At 36.5% G+C, this 20650-nt stretch overlaps 1 protein-coding gene and 1 long non-coding RNA gene across 31 annotated transcripts in view; one reads left to right on the top strand and one right to left on the bottom strand.

The window, feature by feature from the left end:
- Positions 1-20650, bottom strand: part of LOC311622019 — a 1104806-nt gene that overhangs the window by 239140 nt on the left and 845016 nt on the right. The gene's annotated exons all lie outside the window — the stretch shown is intronic.
- MCTP1 (multiple C2 and transmembrane domain containing 1) overlaps positions 1-20650 on the top strand; it is a gene marked incomplete at its 3' end in the record, with an annotated part of 425829 nt that overhangs the window by 145726 nt on the left and 259453 nt on the right. For all 30 annotated transcript variants that reach the window (XM_084882647.1, XM_084882645.1, XM_084882668.1 and 27 more), the window contains exon 2: positions 19969-20083. In XM_084882647.1, coding sequence (XP_084738773.1) covers positions 19969-20083 — 115 coding nt within the window. The remainder of the gene's footprint in view (positions 1-19968; positions 20084-20650) is intronic.

Below are 20650 nucleotides of genomic sequence, written 5' to 3'. Positions count from 1 at the left end.
TACACAAGTTAATCACTGTTCTGAAGCAAATCCTGAGTTTCTAGCGAGGAGAACTTTATGTAACCTGGGACACCTGTACAAATACAAAAACAATGTCCTGGCAGCCTGGTTCCAAGCTGGTGCTTAACTGTTTCCAAGGCTTTGGAAATCCAATCCATTTTTTGGAAATGTAAATAAATCACACTGTGTAAATTAAGCCACCATAGGAATATTAAGTGAAACACTGTAAATTTGAGTATTTGTAAGTTTTGCATATTAGGGTAGCACTGAACGCATGTATATAGATGATCTACAAAGTGAAGTGGAGACTAGTACACAGGAAAAATAAATGGTCTCATCCTCCACTTCCATAGTGGTCGCACCTCTGGTTAATTCTCAGACCTGTTAGATATAGGAACCATACATTGCACTTTAGGTTACAGGTATCTTGTCTATTCATTCCTTGAATGTATATGGAGTGCCAATCATGTCAGACTGTTGTGGATAAATACTGGAGTGAACCAAATAGATAAAAATCATTGCTCTCAAATAGCTTACCTCCCAGCAGGATGCTGTTTGAAACACTGCATTAGTGTCAAGTACTAAATATGAATATAGTCTTTTATGAACTGGAAATCAATTGATAAACCCTCATTAGGGTACCTGAGAATATGAGTCAGTCCTGGCCCTGGCATCTAGAAATTTACAGTCCAGCAGGATAAGGAGTGTACTGTGGTCAAGAGTTGAAATGCAGTAAGACAGTAACAGACATAGCACAGAGTGGAGGGTGACTAACTGCAGGGAGAGGAGGGGTCAGGGAGGGAGGTTGGTAGGGTAGGGATGGTCAGAAAGGCTTCTCTGAAAATGTTACCTTGTCTGGTGAACTTCTAATTAGCCTTTACACACTCATAACTTGATGTTTTATGGTGAAAGTGGTGAGATAATATTTATACTGGTTCTCATATTCACTTATTCTTTAGTCCTTGAATATTTTAGCATTTTTTAGAGGGGCTGTGAAAAAATAAAGAATTGAGTTGATCTATAGGGAGACTACTAGCATAATTAAGTATCATCCAAGATAAAAGGTAATATAATAGGTACATTTGTTTCTAAGAGCTCTATCTCTAGAGGTATAGAGAGGCAATCAAATGGTGAAATTAGGTATATATTTCACATTTATTTAGATGACTGTAGCTTTGTTCAAGGTTTCTATGCATCTTCTAAAGAAGTGCATACATGGCAAATTAGCCTTTCAAATGAATTCTTTTTAAGATAATAATAGCAGTGAAATTATAGCATCTTTACCTTTGGAGATTTTCATGGATTGCAGCATGTGGTTTAGTCCATGGAATGCTATATGCTAGAGACATGTTGTCAGAATTCATCCTCTCCAAATACTACCTTTCCTGCCAGTTCTGGAAATATGACACAAATAGCTAACATTTCTTTAGGGTTTACTGTGTCCCTGACACAATTATAAGCACTTTGCTGTTATTAATGCATCAGATTCTAGAAACCCAATGAAATGTGACCTGTTTGTTATTATCTCTGTTCAAAGGAAAACTGAGGTATAAAGAGGTTAAGCCACTCTCCTATGGTCCCATAGCAAGAAAATGTTAGACCCAAGATTCAAACTCAGGCCACAGAGCTGTGTTTTTAACCACTATATTATATTGTTTCTGAAGTACAGATTAAGGACTCTTATCATGAGGTTATTCTGAGAACTTTAAATATTAGACATTTCCATGTAACCATATATCAGAAGTGTTTGCATATTAAAAAACGAAGTCCATATCTAATAACAGGGCAATATAGCCATTGAATCCCACTTGGCTCACACATGACCTCTAGCACAGGCCCCCTTCACTCATGATGCTGGTTGGCACATGACTCAGGCTTCACTTCCCTAAGTCCTGAGACACTTCACCGAATCCAGAGAGTTTTTTCCCTTCTCACACTAGCTCTCTTATTCTGCAGAGGAAAAAAGAAGAAAAAGTGAGAGTGGAACAATATAATTAAGGGATTAGGAGTCAGGGTAGGAAGCAAAAAGAGACACACAGGACTCAAGAAAGAGGAAGCCTTGCAGGCTGGGCTGGAGGATAAATTGGTATTAGCAGGAAGTACTACTAAGGGCCTGGTGCGTGAGAAGATCTAGGGCAGAGGTTCCCAAACTTGTTTGTGCCGTAGACCCCTTGCCATGTTTTTCGGTTTTGGGTAGACCCCCTACTTACCTGATATTGATTTTTTTTGTAAATTTCTAACTGTAGTGAAGTTTAGTGTTAAAATTTAATAAAAAATAATGTTTCTCCGGCATTCTCAAACAAAATAACACTGATTCACTATAATTTGTATGATAAACTACTAGTTTATATTTTTTTAAATATTTTCTCAGCACTTTCCTATTCAAGATTCAGGAAACGAATGAACGTATTTTTCTCACATTCATATTTATAGAGTGACGAATTGAACAAGTCGGTGCAAGTTCGCGAAGCTTTGAGACAAAAATTGGCAAGAATGTTTACTGCGCGTATGCTTGTAACAAGATGATACTGGTATATCATTATGTGCAGGTTTTTATCCTACAACTTACACAATTTTATAAACATATATAATAAATTTTTTACTTCATAGGTACTTTTATAAATAATTTATATGTTTTTATATTATAAGATAATATGATGTAAGTAAATAGGTACTATCAGTGTATGTTGAGATCCACTATCGTGGACCCCCATTTTCATTTTTTTTTCGCTGACGTAGACCCCTTGAAGGTTGTCATAGACCCCTGGGGGTCGATATAGACCACTTTGGGAGTCACTGATCTAGGGGGAGGAAGGCCATCTTGAGAAGTCTTAAAATTGATTATAAGTTGGATTAAAAATTTAAAACATTGATAAATGCAAGCAAATAATGAAATTTGTTATTTAGCTTTGGAACCATGTATCTTTAAATGTGACCTTCTGCAGAAGGTTAGCTTATTGAAATTATCTGATAACATGTATTTTTGGTGTGGGACACTCTCCATTACTGTTAGTGGAAATGTAAATTGGTGGGTTATTTTTAGAAGGTTGGTGATTTGACGCGATCTCCCAAAGTTAAAAACACAACTCTGGTCTAGAAATTCTATCGGTAAGAATTCACCCATCAGATAGATACAAAAGTGTACACCACAATCTGTGTAAGATGAAATTTTTTGCATCATTGTTTATAATAGTATGAAAAGGTGTAGGTGTGTGGGGGGAGGCTGGTAGCCATCATCAAAAGCCTGATTAAATGAATCATGGTGTATACATTTAATAGGATCCTAAGGGCCTGTTATAAAGGGTGAGGTAGATCTGAAGGTGCTGAACATCAAAAGATTGTCTATATGTTACTAGATGAAAAAACTAGAGGACATACAATATATTCATTTCTATATATGTACATTTTTAAAGGTATGTGCTAACTTCTTTTTCTGGAGGATACTCATGAACATGTTAATGGTGGTTACCATTGAGGAGAATCACTGGAGTTTAGATGGGAAATGAAGATTTTTACTTTCACCTTTACATTTGTGTACAGTCAGTGCATATGTTTAAAAAAACAACACTCTGAGACAAACATTGTGAATTCTACATATGGTGCTCTCAACTATATGTGTAAGCTCTGGTTTAGCTTTGATAAGAAGAAGGTATATCAGTCTTTCATTTTTTAACTGTTTTTTTTCTTACCTATCACCATCTGTAAATCATGACACCAAGTAGACAGCAAATTTCTGGATCTCCCACTGTTTTCTTGTAATGTTATATCATTTACATTTGTTTACTGCTCAGTCCTGATAGTTTCCTATGGAGCCATTTGAATTTCCAAATGCATTAATCCTTTGACCTGATACAGTAACTTGATGCATTTATCGGCCCAGTAAATAAGCCTAATAATACCTATTTGATTTGGTTGTATAAACCAACTGTTCCTAACTGATATTGGAAAATAGGCCACTTGCTGTGAACATATTTGTGGATATGCCAATTGTCAGTAATTGAGAACTTCTCAAAGAACTGCACTAAACCAATAAAAGAGAAGATGTTTAATATCTCAGTTGATGAGGCAGTGAGATTCAGAACCCAAGATAAGAACTGTAAAGACTTTTGCAATTTGAACTAGAACTTCTGTAGAAAGTAAGATGCAACCTGACGAACAGTGTTCTGTCTTTGCAACTAACAGAAATGGGACAGATTCAACTGTAGGTGTGAATATGTAAAAGAGCTTTAATAAAAGAAATGAGCAATATTTTCCTGTGATTTAAAAGCCCTTGATATTAAAAATGTTAAGTACTTTTTCTTTAACCACAAGCAATCCTTTCCTTTTGATGTGAACTTTTAGCTAAGGATAATTATATAATTGGAGTCTGAGAAGTTAAAATTGCCATGTAATGTCAGATGTCTAATTCACTTTCTGAATTTTTTTTTAATCTGGGAGGAAAGTGCTAACACAGTGGTTACAGCATGAGCTCCTGGTATTAGAACAGTTTGAATTGTACTTCAGTTAATTCCTCACTGAAGCAAGTTACTCATCCTTTCTGCCCTTCATTTTCCACATCTGTGTTGCTAGGATAATTACAGTATTTCTTAGGTGTTTGTGCAAAATAAAGGAGTCAATGTTTGTCCTCCATCAATGTTAGTTGCTTAATCAGTTGGGTTATTGTTGGTTGCAAGTAACAACAAAACTCAAATGACTAAAATTATAAAGATTATTTATAGGCCCATATTACTGGAAAATCTAGTGGTTAATTTGGTGGTTTAATAAAATGACAACAATCTAGTGTATCTATGTCTCTCCAGCCAGCCTTCCTCATTGTTAGCTTTATCCCGGTTTTGTTTCCCTCATGAACTCAAAGTGGCTACCAACACTCCCATGACAGGCTGTGTTTCCTCATTCTCCTCAGGAGGAATGACTGAGCCTGCTTGTCCCAGCATTCTCAGTCAAGTCCAAAGATTGACCTTGACCGGAGGAGCATAGGTTACATTCCCAACCTGAACCAGTCATTGGAGTCAGGGGGTTGGACCGGCCTAATCTTTGTGATATTATCCACTTTTGAGCAAAGGAACAAGTCAGCTTCCCACAACCACACTGGTTATCAAGAGGAAATAGAGCTCTCCCAGGAAGAGGGAAAATATTATAGAAATTTCTGCTTAGAAGGTAACCAGTTCTTGTCACCATCGTGATCACTGTTATCCAGGCACCTTACCCACAACTGTCCAGGCAGGATTTTATCCAGGTCCTTACATGGGCTCAGGGAACACATAGCTCTCCCCACCCTACAAAAACAAACAAACAAATAAACAAACACTTGTAAAAATTGCTATTAGAAGTAATTTCCCAGAAAGAAAGCACAGAATTTGTTTGCCAACATGAATAGTATACATTTCTGTAATAAGTCAAAGCTTCCCTATGCTGAATACCCATTAATGAGGTTTTAGTTTAACATATCAATGCTAAACTATGAGAAAATTAAAAAAAAAATTAGAAGTGGTACCTACCATTTACTCATATGATAGATAGGACTTAAGTTTGGCAGTTTAGAAAAGTCTCTTTTTTGCAAGTGGTACTGAAAAAAAACCTTAAGCTGTTGATCACTTTGCTCTAGCAAGGTTTTTGGAACACTTAAAAAGTATAAATTAATTGAACAATTTAAGCCACACATTTGTTTTTATTGTACTCACTTAGCTACTACAATCAACTCTTGGCAATTTATAGGATCTATAATTTATGCTTAGTAGATTTTGTTTTAACATTTATGAACCCTAAAGTTTTATTTATGTATGGAAAACCCTTATAAAATACCTTTCTCTATGGCAAACTTGTGTACTAGGTAAATACAATGGAAACTCCTCCTGTGGTATGTCTGACATTTTAGAATCCCAAATCTCACAAGTGTAAACAAGTGTAAAAGCATATTTTCAAGAGGAAATATAAATGTATTTTTGGTTTCTTGTCTTTTATTATTTTCGACTCGGCCCACAGCCCTTGCACCCACTGTGAAAATAATTGCAAATGCCACACTTTCCTCACAAAATCGCACTCAGGTGAGAGAATTTCAATTTATGGTGAAGGGCTCTGAGGATCTCTGAAAACAGAGAAATCTCAATACTTAACCCTGACAAGTGACTTCCTACTAACTACTCAGACTTTTCTCCTTCAAAGCACTTCCTTTGTGAATGTGTCTTTAAGTCTCAACTAGATACCAATCTATCTTTCACACCATGTAGTTTATGTTCTTATCTATAGGCATTTTGGGAGTACAAAAGCTGGATAGAAATATTACATGTGTAATATAGCATACTAAGTGTTTCACATATATTATTTTACTTAATTTTCACAATTCTGTCAGGTCAGTACCATTTAATCCCCATTTTAAAAAATGTATCTTTATTATTAGAAGTATTACAGATATCCCATAACCCCCATTACCCATCCACTTCCTACCAAACTCTAGCTATTGTCTGTGTCCATGAGTTATGAATATATGCACATAAATTCTTTGGTTAATCTCTTTCAGAACTCCCCCCCCCCCACACCCGCCTCTCTTCCTCCCTTTGAGAATCCTCAGTCTGTTGAATACTTCCGTGTCTCTGGATCTATTTTGTTCATCAATTTATTAGATTCCACATATAAATGAGATCATGTGATACTTATTTTTCTCTGATTGGCTTACTTCACTTATCACAGTACTTCTAGGTCCCTCCATGCTATCTCAAAAGGTAAGAGCTCCTTTTTTACTGCTGCCTAGTGTCCCATGGTATAAATGTATCACATATTTATTATCCATTCAACTACTGATGGGTACGTGGGCTGTTTCCAGATCTTAGCTATTGTAAATAGTGCTGCTATGAATATAGGGGTTTCCTCCAAAAATTAAAAATTAAACTGCCATCTGACCCAGTAATACTATTTCTAGAAATATATTCTAAGAATCCCCAAACACCAATCAGAAGGAAGTTATCCCCATTTTTTAAAAGGTGAGAGCCTAAGCTACTGAGTGATGGAGCCAAATTTAAAGAAGAAAAATTTGAATGGAATCTCTCTTCTTTTTTTATTAAAGCAAATTTGGGAGAATATAGATCTATCTCCTCTTTATACCAATGTGGAGAGTCAAAGAGAGTTAGTTAATTGCCTAATCTAATGAAATTAGTTTTATGGAGAAGAAGGAAGTACACCCAAATCCTGTGACTTAGAGCTTAATGTATAATTACTGCTATATTCCTTCTCAGTTAGTTACCTGCAGTTTAAATGTTTACAGCAGCAGTACTAGCAAATTTATTTTTATGAATCATAATTGATGTATAGCTGTACACTTAAACACATAATCCTCAGTCTTCTCAACTGTTATATGGTAGAAGGGAAACGGGATGGTGAGGTAGACTAAGTTAATTTATTACAAATATGCCTTCTATGGAGTTTCTCATTATACTTACTAAACAAAGACCAAATTAGAATAGTTGTGCCCTACCGAACACTAGGTTATCGCTCAAAAGAATTAGCTAAACAGAAACTTTTTAAAAATTAAACTTTTCATTTGAGTATTTTTAGATTTACAGAAAAGTTTTGAAGATAGAACAGTGAATTTCCATTTATCTCACATCCTATTTCCCCTAGTGATAACATCTTACATTAGTATGGTACATTAGTGAAAACTAATGAACCAATATTGATATATTAATGTTAACTAAAGTCCATACTTTATTCAGATCTTCCGTTTTCAGTTAAGATCTTTTTTTTTTTTTTTTTTTTTTGCCAGGATATCATCCAGGATACCACAGTTTCTTTAGTTTTCATGTCATCTTAGGCTCCTCCTGGCTATGAGATTTATTCACATATTCAATCTTTTTGATGAAATTGACACTTTTGAGTAGCATTGGTCAGATCTTTTATAGAATGTCCTTCAGTTGGCTTTTCCTTGTTGTTTTGTTTTTTCCCTCGTGATTAGACAGAGGTTCTGTGTTTTGGAAGGAAGACCACAGAGGTAAAGTGCCATTCTCATCACAAACTGTCAAGGAAACCTACTACCAACCTATCAGTACTGATTAAACTTGAGCCCCTGGTTGATTAGTATTTGTGTTGGGTTTCTCCATATTGTCCTCTTTGGAAGGAAGTCACTATGTACAGCCCACATTAAAAGACAGGAAGTTACCCTCAGCTTCCTTGAGGAGCAGAAGTGACATAAACGACTTTGAATTCTTCTGCACTGTAGACCTGCCTATTCTCCCCCATTTAGTTATTTATTTGTTTATTTATTCAAATAATTTGTACTGGTATGGAATCATGAATATTTATTTATACTTTGAGTTGTAATCCAATACTATGTTTATTTTGTTGCTCAAAACTCTTAAACTTTTCTGCCAGGGTTTGCAAAGATGGCATATTATGCCTTGTTCTGACAAGTCATCTTGTCTCAGAGGTTTTGTGTTTTGCTGGTAGCTCTGCACTTTTTAATACAGTTGGTTTTCTTTGGGGAAGTAAGAGTATGCTTGGGAACTCACTGAAAAACAAAAGGTTAGATGAGTTAATGCAAACAAAATCTATCAGGTCTGACAATTATTGTAGTGAAATAGTAAGGATAACAGTTATTAAGTAATATAATAGCACTGGGAGCAGAGACAGCCCCAGTGTGATTTACTTTCTAATCTCCGATTAACCAAAGGTGAACACCAGCAGCAGGGTATACAAAATATATAATTTGACTAAAGTAGGAAGAGCCTACTTTGCATTTGTAAATCACTTAACTCTTTATAAAACACTATAAATTACATTATTTCTTTTAATTTTGACAAGTCCATTTTTTAAAGAAGAGGAAAATGAAGCTGTTGGAGCTAATTTTTCCCCCCCTCTGCCTCAGACCAATGTCATAGTTCAAGTAGGGCTGTTTACAGGTCTTTGTGATTTAAAAAAATACATTTTTATTGATTTCAGAGAGGAAGGGAGAGGGAGAGATAGAAACATCAATGATGAGGGGAATCATTGATTGGCTGCTTCCTGCCTGCATTACACTGGGGAACGAACCTACAACCCGGGCATGTGCCCTGATCTGGAATCAAACCAGGACCTCCTAATTCACAAGGTGATGCGCAACCACTGAGCCATCCCTGCCAGGCCAGATCCTTGTGTTTTGACTTCTATAACTATTTTACAATAGTTTTCCTCATCACCTGCCCCTAAATAAGTACTTATATTAAATAATTTCTTATACTTACAAAGCAGTTTTATATATTGTATCTCATAATCAAAACAGTTCCTTTTAAGGTATTTATTAGTCCATTTTAAAGATTAGGAAAAAAAAGGCACAGGGGGAATAAGTATTTTTGGCTGAAGTTAAATGATTGATATAATGCCTGCCCTTTATCATCAGAATTTGCCTCTTGTAGCTCAAAGGCTGGTTTGCCCGATCTATTTCCAAAAGAGGAGTGATCCGTGTCCATCGGGATGGAGAACAGAGGATTTTGTTTGCTTTCCTTTGGCACGGGTTATTTTACAAACTGTGTGTGTAGGCGGACAGGCTACCAGCAGTAATGAAATGATGCTGCACAGAACAGTCAATTTAGCAGACAAGCTAAGGGTGAGTAATCGTGTTGTAGGAGTCCTAGAAGGGACGCTTAGGTTGCACTGAACTTCCTAACTTCTTGTAGCAGCCATCAAACATTGCCCTTTGGCGGGCCCGAGATGTATAGGCCCATTTTGTTTGGCCTGGCTATTGCAAAGTAAAAATCCCAGGATTAAACCCAGGATTGTAGTTTGGTCCCAAAACAAGCCATTGTAAAGCTTGATGTGACCAGAGGATTAGTCTTTTCTGCTTAGTTTATCTTTCTGGTGAACTGAAGGCTAACTCGCTAAGTATCACAACCATGCACCCCAGTTTACCAGAGACCGTTTTGCTTATGCCTTTTTATGCCATGTAATTCATAATAGCACTCCCTTTCACTCTTTACAGTATCTAAACTTGAATGATAAATTATATGGGTACCCTAACCACTAGGCTTTTTTCCAAATTCTTGTTGAAAATAGTCATAAAGACAAAAAATTTTCCTCACATAGTAACTGCAGAGCATTGACCTTCTTTGACCTCTGCGTGAGGAGCTAACACCACACAGGCATCTGTATGTGGGCTTCAGTGATCCCCACACAGTACCCTGGAGGAAGAGGTTGAAGATACAGAGCAATTTCTGTCTGAAGCCTCTCTGTGTGGCTTTCTCCCATATCACTGTCGGCTGACTGATTTTGCATTTACTGAGTGCCTAGCTCCTTTCTTGTTTCGATGCTTTCTTTGCTCATTTTTGTTGCTCTTTTTGTTTCTCACTCTATTCTAAGAATCAAAGACTCCCTCCAACTCTCCCATACGAGGTCAGAGGAGGTGATGGGGAATCAAAAGACATCCAAGAGCACAGAGCCCGGAGAGATGGCCCTCATGACCCGGAGCCTCTCCAGGCCTTAAAGTGGCAGTTCATAGATCTTCACTCTTCTGCCCAGGCGCTGTCATACTCTGGTTTGGTTAGTTGGTCTGTCTGTATGTCCTGCTATAAAGACACACTCTGCCCTGTACTATATGTGTTTTTCCATCCCCTACTTCTGCTTGATCATAGCACCTATTTCCTGATTTGGGGCTTAAACTAGGGCCATTATGGCCTCTCCAGTCTCTCTAATTGGCCCGTTGGCTTTATGAGCCATTTTTAACTTTTATTTTCCCTGGACTTGGTCCAAATAACTTTTGCCTGATAACACTTTTGCTAGAAAACTCACCAACCATCCTATCTATTGTCTAAGGATCAGACACCAAGCTCTAGTCTAATCTAATCAGTATGAACAAGGGACAGGTAATTAAGTTTACATAGAATCAAGAATAATCTGTTCTTTCAGATGGGGCTGTAGATTACTCAGGCTCTGTGACTGACATACTAATCAGGTATGCTCATTGGCTACCATGAATTTTCTCCATTCTATGTGGTTTCAGTTTTTAAAGTAATGTATTCATTTGACATCTAAATAATCATGGATGTTCCTTTGGCAAGTGGATCTCTACACTTCATTGAGCTTTAAATATCTCGTGACTTTCAAATTCTTTTTGAAAATTAAGTTTTGAAAAACTTTGATTTCCATTTGATGGAGATTTCACTGTACTAATATTTTCAATGTCATTGAAACTAGGAGAGATGACTAAGTAGAAACTAGTAATGACTAAGTAAAAATCCTCAGAGACACTTCTTGATATCCTTGACAAGGTTGTTCCATTTTAGAAGTAGAAGATGTGAAAGCTTTCATGAAATTTTAATTTTAATGAGATTTTATTGACAGATAAGATTAAAGCTGCATTGAGCATGGCCCAAGTATATGAAACACATGTGGAATAACTTAAGCAATACACAATAACCTGGGCATGGCAATACAAGATAGAACACCCAAGAAAATCTCCTGTAATGCACACATACTTTTCCTTCCTTGTACAATGCTAGCTCATCACCCAGAGGTCAATTGTACAATGCTAACTCTACTTCTTATTGACAATAATGACCAACAACCACAACTAATAGAGTAACCTCATTTTTTTTCCCTATAATGAAACTCTGTAAAAGGCCAGGTGGCACTCTCAAGTTTGAATTCATCAGCACCATTGTATCTTCTATGGAACATTTTCTTCACTTAGGGAAAAGGTCTGCTAAGCAGCAGAGCTCAAAGTCACAAGGACCCTCCTATTGATTTCCACACTTATTCTCCAGGTGTTTCATGGTGTAAATAAGAAAAGTCTGGAAATTCTTTGTGGATGAGCCTTCTCAAAGACTTGCTTCTATAACTGCAACAATAGGTCAAGGTAGGCTGCATATTAAAATTACCTGAGGATCTGTAAGGAAAATGACTAAAACCTGGGTCCCAACCCATAGTTCCTTGGTCCCTAGCCAAAGCCCCTCAAGTTTGAGTACTACTACAATATATTAAATGAGGAAAAGAGAGTTAGGCATGAGGAAATGTAACATTAACATGGATGGGCACTGCTGTAGTTTAAGCAAGACAGGAACTGTAGAGAAAGGGCTTCTGCAAAAATGGTGACTTGCCCTGACCAGTGTTGCTCAATTGTTAGAATGTTGCCCCAAATACTGAAGGGTCATGGGTTTGATTCCTGGCCCCAGTTGGAGCATGTGCAGGTGGCAACCAATTACTGTGTCTCTTTCACCTCTCTCTCTCTCTCTCTCTCTCTCTCTCCCTCTCTCCCTCTCTCCCTCTCTCCCTCTCTCCCTCTCTCCCTCTCTCCCTCTCTCCCTCTCTCCCTCTCTCCCTCTCTCCCTCCCTTCCACTCTCTCTAAAAAATCAATGGAAAAAATATCACTGGGTGAGGATTAACAAACAAACGAACATGGTGGCTTGGTGGAGTAGAAGAGGTGGGTGCTCTGGTCATAATAATCCTTCCAAATATAATACTCTCTTTCTAATTCTCAGACTTCACCTCTTCTACAGTTGTTTGTGTTTGTTTTGTTTTTTTCCTGACTTTCCTTTGCTTGACTTAATAAGGCCATGTATTTCACTTATGTTATAATCTACAACTTCAAACATTACATCTGTTTTTTGGTTTCAACATATCCAAAGTTTTGAGTGTTGTCATAGAAATCTCCCTGATCCTCTAATTATACCTAGAACTCTGAATTTAAAATTTTGAGCTTATCATTTTTTTACATTCACACTTATCATTTTTTTTTACATTTACACTAATTCATATTAAACATGTATAAGGATTCCCTCTTTTCCATATCATCACTAGCGTTTTATCTTTTTTAAAAGCAATAGCCATCTTTAAAGGCATGAGGCATGAGGTAATATCTCATTTGGTTTTGATTTGCATGTCCCTGATGATTAGTGATGCTAAGCACCTTTTCATCTACTTGTTGACCATTTGTATGTGTTCTTCGGAAAAAATGTCTATTCAGGTCTTTGCCCATATTTTAAGTGGTTTATTTGTTTTGCTACTGAATTGTATGACTTCCTTATATACTTGGGATATTAACCCCTTATCATGTATATTGGTTTACAAATATTTTCTCCTGTTTCATAGGAGAAAATATTTTTGTTTTGTTGATTATTTTATTTTTGTTTTGTTGATTATTTTATTTTCTGTGATTATTTTTTTGTTGTTGATTATTTTATTTTCTGTGATTATTTTTTTTGTTGATTATTTTATTTTCTGTGCAGAAGCTTTTTAATTTGATGTATATATATTTATGTAGTTCTACTTTTGTTACCTGTACTTTTGGTGTCATATCTAAAATTTCATTACCAAGGTTAATGTCAAGGAGCTTTCCCCCCTGTGTTTTCTCCTAGGCATTTTATGATCTCAGTTTTTATGTTGAAGTCTTTCATCCATTTTGATTTATTTTTTACATAAGGGTCTAATTTCAATAGCATGTGGCTATTCAGTTTTATTCTCATTATTTATTTAAGAGACTATTCTTGCTGAAACCGGTTTGGCTCAGTGGATAGAGCATCAGCCTGCGGACTGTTAAGTCCCAGGTTCGATTCCGGTCAAGGGCATGTACCTTGGTTGTGGCACATCCCCAGTAGGGGGTGTGCAAGAGGCAGCTGATCAATGTTTCTCTCTCATCGATGTTTATAATTCTCTATCCCTCTCTCTTCCTCTCTGTAAAAAATCAATAAAAAAAATATTTTTTTAAAAAGAGGCTATTCTTATCCTAGTTTTATTCATGGTATCCTTATAGAAGATTAGTTGACCTTTTATGTGGGTTTATTTCTGAGTTCTTTATTATTTTGGTCTATACATCTGTTTTTATGCCATTACCATAACTGTTTTGATCACTACAGCTTTACGTATAGTTTGAAATTAGGAAGCGTGATGCCTCCAACATTGTTCTTCTGTAAAGATTGCTTTGGCTATTCAGAGTCTTTTGTGGTTTCATATAATCCAGCAATTCCATTTCTGGGTATTTAAGCAAAGGATTTGCACCAGGATCTTGAAGAGACACCTGCACTTCCATGTTTATTACAGCATTATTCACAATATTCAAGATTTGAAAACAGCCTATATGTTCATTGGTGGATAGATGGATAAAGACAATTGGTATATATGTATGACAGAATGTTATTCAGCCTTAAAAATAAAAGAAGGAAAATCTATCATTTGTAATAATAAATAAACCTAAAAAACATTTTACTAAGGGAAATAAACCAGACACAGTAAGACAAACATTAAATGATCTCACTTATATGTAGAATCTAAAATTCTTAAACTCATAGAAGCAAAGAGTAGAATGGGGGTTGCCAGAGGATGGGGGAAGGGGAAAAGAGGGTAATGGTGAAAGGGTACAATGTTTCAGTTATGTGGGATGAATAAATTCCGGAGATCTACTATACAGCATAGTGCCAACAGCTAACAATACTGTATTATAGACTTAAAATTTTCTTTGGGGGTAGATCTCATGCTAAGTGTTCTTACCACACACACAAAAATGATGATGATTATAATTATAATTATGATAATGATGATGATGATAAAGAGGGCAGGAAGAAACTTTGAGAAGTTCTGGATATGTCTGCGGTCTTAATGGTAGTGATGGTTCCATATGTGTATAAACATCCCCAAACTCATCGAGTTATATACACAGCTTTTTACATATATATCATACCTCAATAAAGTGGTTAAAAAATAACAACACACATCTAAGTGTGGGACATGGCAGTTTAGGAAAAGGAAGGGTATATTTGCAGTTCTAATAGTATCACAAAAATGTTAACTTGGAAAAAGAAGATTTAAAATGACAATGTTTATATTAGAGCTACAAGTGTGCCTAGCATTTCAGATATATCTTTCCGAATGCATACTTACATTTGGTAAGTTAAACATTTATTAAAAAGTACTTTATAATAAAAAATATATTTCTAGTATCCCTCTATAACTGGCCTACCAGATTTCTTACTGCAACCATTCAGTGAGCCTGAGGAGAGATGCCTCTCCAGATTTGCATTAAGTTCTTGATTTCCTTCTTGTATGGAGTTGGCAATATCCTTGGAAACTGGACGCAGTGGTGCTTTCTATTACCGACATTACCATTCTCACAGGAGCTCAGCTCAAACTTCTGAGTGACTCTTATATGCACCTCCCCTCTCTCTCACATCCTGTCAGTTGACAAATTCAGCTGATTGAATTGCCTCAATATCTTTCTAATTCATCTTTTATTTCCACTATCGCTGACCAGATGAGGCTCTTGTGACTTAAACTGGACTGTTATAAAACTTTTCAAATAATTTCTCTGTCCACAGGATTTCTCTATTCTCTTTCATCCCACAGAGACAAAGCCTGGTTTTGTTCATAGTGTAATCTAAGCACTTAGCCCAGAAGAGGAAAGATGAAAAATAGGCAATAATGTGTGTTAAATGAGCTCTGGTTTTATTGCTTCTCTCTCCAAAAGCCTGTGATGCTTTCCTGCTGCCCACAAGAACTCTCCTCAGCCTGGCATCGGTGGGCATCAGTTATCCTTTCCACTCTATTTGTCACACATGCCAGTGATGTTTTGCTGGTGACTACTCACCATTTGGCTGATTATCTCATCCTTGCTTATTTCAAATCTTCACTTTGTCAAAATTCATATTTTCACACCCTGCTCTGTTGTCAGCTCTAGAGGGCTACTCAGACTCTTTCCCCATAATAATTGGTTTTTGTATCTCTTCTGTGAACTTATAGCGCAGTCTGTCCTTATAGCTTCTGAGTGGACAAAGTTCCACTTTAAGTGACAATTTTGATGATTTGGTAATGGCAGCCTAGAGCATTATATTGAGGAGGATTCTAAGCTTATACTTTGGTTCCTCACAAAAGTAGATGCTAAAACAGATTAGATGCCATACTTCAGCACAGAAGAAGAGAGTTAACAAACCACCCATGGAGTAGTCAACTTGTTACAGATCCTCATGTATGTGTCTAATCAGCTAGATCATTTGTCCTAAAAGACATATTTCTGTCCTTATAGCCTCTATCACAATTTCTGTTGAGTTGATCTTTAAAAACTCCATTCCCTGCTGAAACCGGTTTGGCTCAGTGGATAGAGGGTCAGCCTGCGGACTGAAGGGTCCCAGGTTTGATTGTGGTTAAGGGCATGTACCTTGGTTGTGGGCACATCCCCAGTGGTGGGAGGTGGGAGAGGAAAAGAGGGAAGGGAGTGCAGAAGGCGGCTGATCCATGTTTCTCTCTCATCAATGTTTTTAACTCTATCCCTCTTCCTTCCTCTCTGTAAAAAAATCAATGAAAAATATTTTTTAAAAAAACAAAAACCCACAAAACAAACAAACATTCAAACAAAAAAAATCTCCATTTCCTGATTTTCAAAGTTTACAATCTAACATGGCCAATATAAATTTGTAATAGGAAGTGATAATGGACAAAAAAAAAAAAAAAAAAAAAAAAAAAAGCATTTAAAGTGCTGATGAAATGGCCCTTGAAATTAGGTAGGAAGTCATGGAAAACAAAAGGGCAAGGCAGCATATATCCAAAGGAAATGAAATCAGTACTCTGAAGCGATATCTGCATTGCTATTCACTACAGCATTATTCACAATAGCCACGGTATGGAAACAACCTCCTAGTAAATGCGATATACACATACGTACACACACTACACACACAAATGGAATATTTTTTAAAATATATTTTTATTTATTTCAGCGAGGAAGGGAAAGGGTGAGGGAGAGGGAGAAAGAGAGGGAAACATCAGTGATGAGAGAGAATCATTGATCAGCTGCCGCCTGCATGCCCCACACTGGGCATCGAGCCTGCAATCTGAGCATGTGCCCTGACTGGGAATCTAACCATGACCTCCTGATTTATAGGTCAACACTCAACTACTGAGCCATGCCAGCCAGGCCACAAATGGAATATTATTCAGGCTTTAAAAGCCAATTTATGTAAATTCAGTGAAGTTATCGCTTTGCACCGTGTTAAATTCTAAATTTTTCAGAAGTGAAAAATCTAGTATAGTTAGAAAAATTCATTAACTTGGCCATAAAGTGAGAAGGTAGATAAGGGTTAAAAAAAGGGTCAAATATATGGTGATGGAGGGTGACTTAATTTGGGTGGTGAACCCACAATACAATATACAGATGTTATATTATAGAATTGTACACTTGAAACCTATATAATTTTATTAACACCTGCCACCCAATAAATATAATGAAGTTAGATGTATATATATTTAAAATATAAAACCAGGTACTTGGTGAATTTTTCACTGTAGACTTCAAGTAGCGCTGAATAGGGCAACGAAAGCTACGAAGAAAATACAGATATCTGAGCATTCAATTTTTTCTACCTTTAAGATACCTATCAGGACATTAGAGGAGGATGAAGGATGGGTAAAAAAACTTCCCCTTTCCTATAGATTTTATTCTGGTTTTAGAAAGAAGTAAATCTATCTACATTTAATATTTATTAATTGATTTGTTTATTTTGAAATAATGTATATAAAAGAACCTAATGAAAGCCTTAGAAGATATTTAAAGTTTAACAAATATTTGTTGGATTTTAATTTTGCTTATTAACTGGACCCACATACAAACTGTTCTTTGAAAAGTGGTTCAGAAGCCCTTGGTTGGCATCTTCTGTGTGGCCCAGGGAACAGCTCTTACTCTCTTGCTGTCTACACTAGTTTCAAGACACCTTAGCATAGTTCAGGAAATGTATATAAAAGAAGATAACAGTTTTTTTCCCCACCAACCTTGAAAATTAGTAACATCCCATGCTGGCTAGGATGTGGGAAATAGGCACTCTTATAACTTTCAATAGGAGTATGAAATATTTAAATCTTTTGGGGGAGATTTATGTTCTAAAAAAAATAAATAAATAAAATAAAAGCCCAAGTCTTTGTAGTGGCATATATTGAAATCAACTCAAATTCATCAGTAGGGAGACAATTAAAGAAATTATGGTATTCCTACACTGTGAAAAAATGATGTATGTAAAAGGAAATAGATAAATCTATATGTGGACCAGAAAACTGCCATGATATTTTAAAATTAAATTATAAAATAACAGACAAATACGCTCTTTGTTAGCAACAAACAAAAACTGAAGTTCAACCACAAAAATAAACCCATATATAGGTGTATTTATTTATATAAGAAGACAAAAGTGTGGAAGGATATATCCTAAATTATTATCCTAGGAAACCCCAAGGAGGTGAGGCAATAGATGTTTGCCAGAAGAGCAAGGCAATCATTTAACCTTTTGTTCCTCTGTTGTTTGAAGATCTGATCCAAATCAGTGGTAACAGGAAATAAAAGACATAGGCAACTGCAGGATGTAATATGGAAATGGAGTGGATGGAATTTGGCAACTATTTGAATGTGATGGAAAGGGAAATGAAGAAATCAAGCTCATCAATTTCTAGCCTGAGTAACTGAGGAAAAATGCTGTCATTCATAGAAACAGAAATATCATAAGAAGGAGTAAATTCTTTTTATTGTTACCAGAGGAGAAATGATGAATTGGGTTATCAGAGTTGCACTATTTCTAATTTTAAATGATAATTGCTCCTAATAGGAAAGCTTTTTTATCTTGGTCTTGAAACCTTAAACAAAATGATACTTTATAGTTGTATTTCATGTAAATTTTGGAACGGAAAGAACCAGACTGGTGTCTAATATTTTACCTTATTCATGACTACTATTCCAAAATAAAAAATAAAAACATTTATTTTTTAATTGGAAAAAAATTATAATTTAAAATAATCTCAACAGTGAAAAAGTAACTTTTTCTGCTGTATTAGATTGACAGAAAGTATAAATTATGATCTGTACAATTTTTACTATATGTTTCTTTTGTGTTATTTTAATACTAGAGGCCTGGTGCTCGAGTTCATGCACTAGTGGGGTCCCTTAGCCTGGCCTGCAGAGTCAGGTCAAAACCAGCTCTCCGACATCCCCTGAGGGTCCCAGATTGCGAGAGGGTGCAGGCCAGGCCGAGGGACCCCACTGGTGCACGATTGGGGCAGGGGATGGATGCAGGAGGTTGGCCAGCTGGGGAAGAACCACGGGAGGGCTCCAGGACATGTCCAGCCTGTCTCACTCAATCCCAATTGGCCAGAACCCAGCAGCAAGCTAACCTACCAGTCAGAGTATCTTCCTCCTGGTGGTCAGTGCACGTCATAGTGAGCAGTTGAGAGGCTTTAGCATATTATTAGCATATTATTCTTTGATTGGTTAAATGGCTGACCGGATGACTAGACACTTAGCATATTAGGCTTTTCTTATTATAGGTAGTTATGCCTCTTCAAGTGTGTTTGTAAATCAATGACTATTAAATAAACAGAGTATGCTGTTGATATTCTATAAAAGTAGCCTTGCAAAAATTTTTAGTTCTAGAAATAGCTTGTGCAATTTTATTCCATAGAAAACAGCACTAGATATTTTCTCTAGATTTATATTATTTACTTGCAAATACTATCAAAATGCTATGTGAATTTATTTATGTATAATTATATCATATTTTATGTTGGCCAAAATAAAAATATGAAATTCACCAGGTCGAGCCCTTTTGCATAGATAAAGGAGTCAACAAATTCACCTGAATGAATCATTTTAATTTTCAGCTCAATTTTGTGGAAATTAACTGCTCTTGCATACCTTTATTCTCTATTCACTATTGATTGTATTTTTACTTCAGAAACTATTTCTACATTAGTCTTTCTTAGTTGAATTATGTGGGGCTTTCCCTGGGAAATGTGTTTCATATTGCATTTGTTATTTTTAATTTGAATTAATACAGGGATTCCTATAACTGCCATGATTTTATTTAGTCTGAAGAATTTCATGAATTTTAAAACTTTCAGAGAACTGGGTGATTATGATGCTGTGTGAATTCAAAAATTTTACTGACTAATTCTTATAGTTTGAGTTAAACTATAAAAGGTCCCCATTTGGAGGGAATAGAAGAAAGATAATTATTTTAATATTTTATATATTTCTTGCTTTCCAGAAAATAAATACTTCTGGAACCAGTAATGCAGATGTCCCTCTGGCTGATCCCGGAATGTACCAATTGGATATTACATTAAGAAAGGGTCAAAGTTTAGCCGCCCGGGATCGAGGAGGTAAGGTCATAAGAAGAACATTACTTGGAAGTTTATTCTGTGTGTTTTTGACAAAACTTTTTTAATGGTTGCTTCAGTTCAAATAAATGAACTATAATATTATAATTTTTAGAAGGCTGGGTCCAGTGATGTGGTTTGAAATGTTATCTGGTCATGGTTCAATTCCTGGTCAGGGCACATGCCCAGGTTGTGGCTCTATCCCCTGTGTGGGACATGCAGGAGGCAGCTGATCAATGATTTTCTCTCATCATTGATGTTTTTGTCTCTCCTTCTCCCTTCCTCTTGAAAAATCCTACCTAATGAAGAGTAATATGCAAACTGACCGTCACTCCAACACACAAGATGGCTGCCCCCATATGGTCAAAGATGGCTTCCCCCATATGGACACAAGATGGCCACCACGAGATGGCTGGCAGGGGAGGGCAGTTGTGGGCAATCAGTTCAGCAGGGAAGAGCAGTTAGGGGTCACTGGGCTAGCAGAGGAGGGCATTTGGGAGGGACCAGATCTCTAGGGAAGGAAGTTGTGGAGGACCAGGCCTGTAGGGGAGGGCAGTTGGGGGGGACCAG

Source organism: Pipistrellus hanaki (genome assembly GCF_964339955.1).
Source record: "Pipistrellus hanaki genome assembly, chromosome: 4".
NCBI lineage: Eukaryota > Metazoa > Chordata > Mammalia > Chiroptera > Vespertilionidae > Pipistrellus > Pipistrellus hanaki.
This window is presented reverse-complemented; position numbering and strand designations above follow the sequence as displayed.